The sequence below is a fragment of the Nothoprocta perdicaria genome, unplaced genomic scaffold (assembly GCF_003342845.1).
Source record: "Nothoprocta perdicaria isolate Ctin4 unplaced genomic scaffold, notPer1 scaffold_122, whole genome shotgun sequence".
Lineage (NCBI taxonomy): Eukaryota > Metazoa > Chordata > Aves > Tinamiformes > Tinamidae > Nothoprocta > Nothoprocta perdicaria.
Window position 1 is genome coordinate 1,148,659 of NW_020454339.1, and position 3,448 is coordinate 1,152,106.

General features: G+C 41.5%; 1 protein-coding gene across 1 annotated transcript in view; it reads right to left on the reverse strand.

Moving 5' to 3' along the window:
- CNGB3 (cyclic nucleotide gated channel beta 3) overlaps window positions 1-3,448 on the reverse strand; it is an 81,716-nt gene continuing 78,268 nt past the window's right edge. The window contains exons 18-19 of the mRNA XM_026054558.1: window positions 1,297-1,471; window positions 1-255 (exon numbers count right to left, since the gene is read on the reverse strand). Of these exons, the coding sequence (XP_025910343.1) occupies window positions 1-255; window positions 1,297-1,471 (430 nt within the window). The remainder of the gene's footprint in view (window positions 256-1,296; window positions 1,472-3,448) is intronic.

Here is a 3,448-nt window from a genome sequence, read left to right on the forward strand (position 1 = left end):
CTATTCCTCTTTCTTCTCTTCAACTTCAACCTTAAGAATCTCTCCTTCTCCTGCTATGGGGGAAGGAGCCATGCTAATGATTAGAGGCTTCTTAGGGATTTTTTCATCCATCGCTGGCTTAGCGTCTGCATCCGGCTTTTCCTTTTGCACTGGGAGTGTAGAGGGGGCCGCACCCTCTGGAGGCTTCTTATCCTCTTTTGGGGGTTTCTGCTCATTTTGTTCAAGCTTCTGCTCATCTGCCTTAGCTTGTTTTTCCTAGAAAGGAGAAGTTACACATTTCCAATTGCTGCAGAGGAAATTCAAGTAGTTCTATTTCTGTACATTCAGTGGTAAGTCACAGCATGGGTACTGTGATTAAGATTGTGCAAAGTACAGAAATTTGCATTCAGCTGCTGAAATTCCGTTTCTAAGTAAAAAAAATGCTATTTCAAAATGAAAATATCAAAATAAAATCTAGAAAATGCTGTATATAGTATCCATTTTGCCTTAATGCAGTTGGATGGAATGGAGTTCAGAGCACATAAACCTTTCTTCAGGTCTCACCTTCCTCTATATGCTTATATTAGTATAGTACAGTATTAGTACAAAATATTTAACTGAGTTTTTGCTTCAGTAGTAGTGTTGTAGAAACCTACATGAACTAAACTGTGCATTTAACTKAAACATAGCCAGTTCAGCTATTAAAAATAGAATAGGGTTCTGCCACCCCTGGATAACTCTGTAAAACTGAGTAGGTTCTTATTAACATGAGCGTCTCTCTGAAGAGTTGGTAGTGTGGGAATTGTTTTCCATCAACTGTAATAACACTTTTTTCATAAATGCAATATATTAAAGATTGAATCAGGTTTAGCTGTATAGGTTAAAATTAAAATTTTGTCCTCAAGATTTACAAGAAGAAAAGATCTGAGCTTGGGATGGAAAGTGGGTGGACTCTGTGTTTGAGTCAGCTGGTGTTATTGCTATGAAATATCCTAATATTTCTGTGTTTRCTTTTCCTTACATAAAATAAAATATCAGATGTAAGTCTTAGTAAAATCTAATTTGCCCTGCTGCCCATGGGCTTTTTTATTTCTTTTTCCTTGCTGCTTTGCTTTTGTTTTCTCTCTCTGACATGTAGTCCAGGAAGATCTGAGCCAAGGTTCTGAAGCAGTGTTTAGATATTGAGTACAATGATTAATATCACACCTACTGGGAGCTTTTGCCATTGATTACACTGATAAAGCAACATTCTTCTCTCCCTAGTTTCTCCTACTAGCCTCTCTCTGGAGGAATCTACCCAGCATTCTGTGGCCTTACCTGATCTTCTTGCTCTCTCTTCAGCTTCAGCAGCGTAGCAAGGCCTGCTTTTCCTTTACCGCCGAGCATTGCCTTGAACAGTTTCGGAGTCTCCTGCTTCTGCCCAAACAGGCTGGCCAGGCCGCGGGGCGGTGGTGGTGCTGGGGCCGGCTTCCCCTTCTCCTTCAGCAGCACCCTGGGGACGGGAAAGAAAGAGCTCACAGCAGAACCCAGAAACCTTCAAGCAAACCTGGAATTCAAGGATGAAGATCCAGCAATTTTTCTAGCCATTTTGTTCTATCCAAGTTCTGGTGGCCAGGAAAAATCTGTAAAGACCAAGGCTTTTATGCTGGTTTGCTACTCTGCAAGAGCTTATTGGAGGCTGCTATTCCAAACTAATCTGGAATTTCTTACCTATATCTTTAGAGTAGAGCGTACTCCAATTAAGGTATCGTAAAGCACCTGGAAGCCTGATAACATGGAAAATATCTGGGGGTGGGAAAAGGGAGGAGTGCCTGGTAGCCAGGATCCATCTCTGCTGTCTGGCCATCCAGATGCAAATTCAGAGTATTTACTGCTCTATTTGGAGTCCAGCTGATGCTCCAGCTAAGAGCAAGTAGTGTGGACCATACCTATATTAGAAAGATGCTGGAAATAAGGCAGGAAAAATAATTGCTAGGGGCTCAGTCAGTGGGTTTGTTCTACCTTCCCATCAATTGATGCTGGTTTTGAGAGTAAGCATCTCTGAAGACCATCAATGTGAAAACACTTCCCAAATGGACAAGATTCCCCTGTTTAGTACCATGGGCTTCTCATCTTCTTTCCTGTCTCACTTGGATCCATCATTGAGTCTGGGATACACATGATCACAGAATCACAGAATATTCAAGGTTGGAAGGGACCTCTAGAGATCATCTAGTCCAACCCCCCTGCTCAAGCAGGGACACACAGAGCACAGGGTGGCATCCAGGTGGGTTTGGAGACCTGCAGTCTCCCTGGGTAGCCTGTTCCAGGGTTCTGTTGCCTTCACAGGAAGGAAGTTCTTCCTCACATGCAGATGATCCCTGTCTTCAGTTCATCTGGGCACCAGTGTCGTGGAGAGACTCCCTCCTGATATTTTTTAATGTCACTCACTCCCTGTCAGTAAGCTCCCAGTGATCGGCCTGGTTCTTCTCACCTTACCTTCACCTGGTATCCAAGCTCCTCATTGTTTTTGGCTATCAGGCTTCATTATATTGTCATGAATTCAGGTTTCCTTTCTCTCTTGCTAAACCTTATACCATGAGCAGGAAGTGCGACGGGCAAGAGTCCAGCAGACTGTTTTGGGAAACACTCTATGGACTAGACACGCTTTTCAGGTGGCAGTAAGCCTCCTGTATCTGTGATGATTATTAAGATTCTGCTACTTGATAGCCAAGGTTGTTGAAACATGCCACATGCAACTGTTTGCTGGCACTTCGCTAAATGTGTCACTCCTGTACTGTCTCATCTCCTCTGGGGGAATTTCAGATTTGGGAGGTCTTTCCACATTTTGATTTCATGGTGAGAGCAGTTTGGAACAGTAGAGTGCCAAAGTCTGCTCAAAATGAAAAGCTGTTTCATGTGTTTGGACATTTTAGATTTAGAAGATAGCAAGGAACTCATTTTCATAATTCTGTTTTGACAAAATCTGACAATATTTTGTCCTTACAAAGCAAGGAGAAACTCACCCTAACAAGTTACAGCCAAAGCAAGATGAAAAAGCAAACAAACAAGCAAACAAAAAATAAATAAAAGGTTTCAATGTGAAATCCTGCTCCAGAACCCCTTTAAACAAAATGCACACCTCTCAGATCTGTGTACACATCTCTGATCTTGTCAAGCCTTCCTCCAGTACACTCCTATTTATCCTTCAGGATTTTGGAAATGTATTCAAGTCTGTGGGCACACTAAAGCTTATGTTTGTAGAGTTCATGGCATTTAAGAAGTCCTGATATGTACTTCCTATTTGATTACCTCAAACATAAATGAAAGATGACTATTCAGAACTTCGTTTTATTTACCACATTTCCACAGTTCTAGGCACTCCTACCAAGACTATGGCCAGAAAAACTGAACATCTGAAGACAAATGTGTTTATATTTATTATTCTTCCAGGAAATTTTCCTCCAGAAAAAAAAAAAAAAAAAAAGAG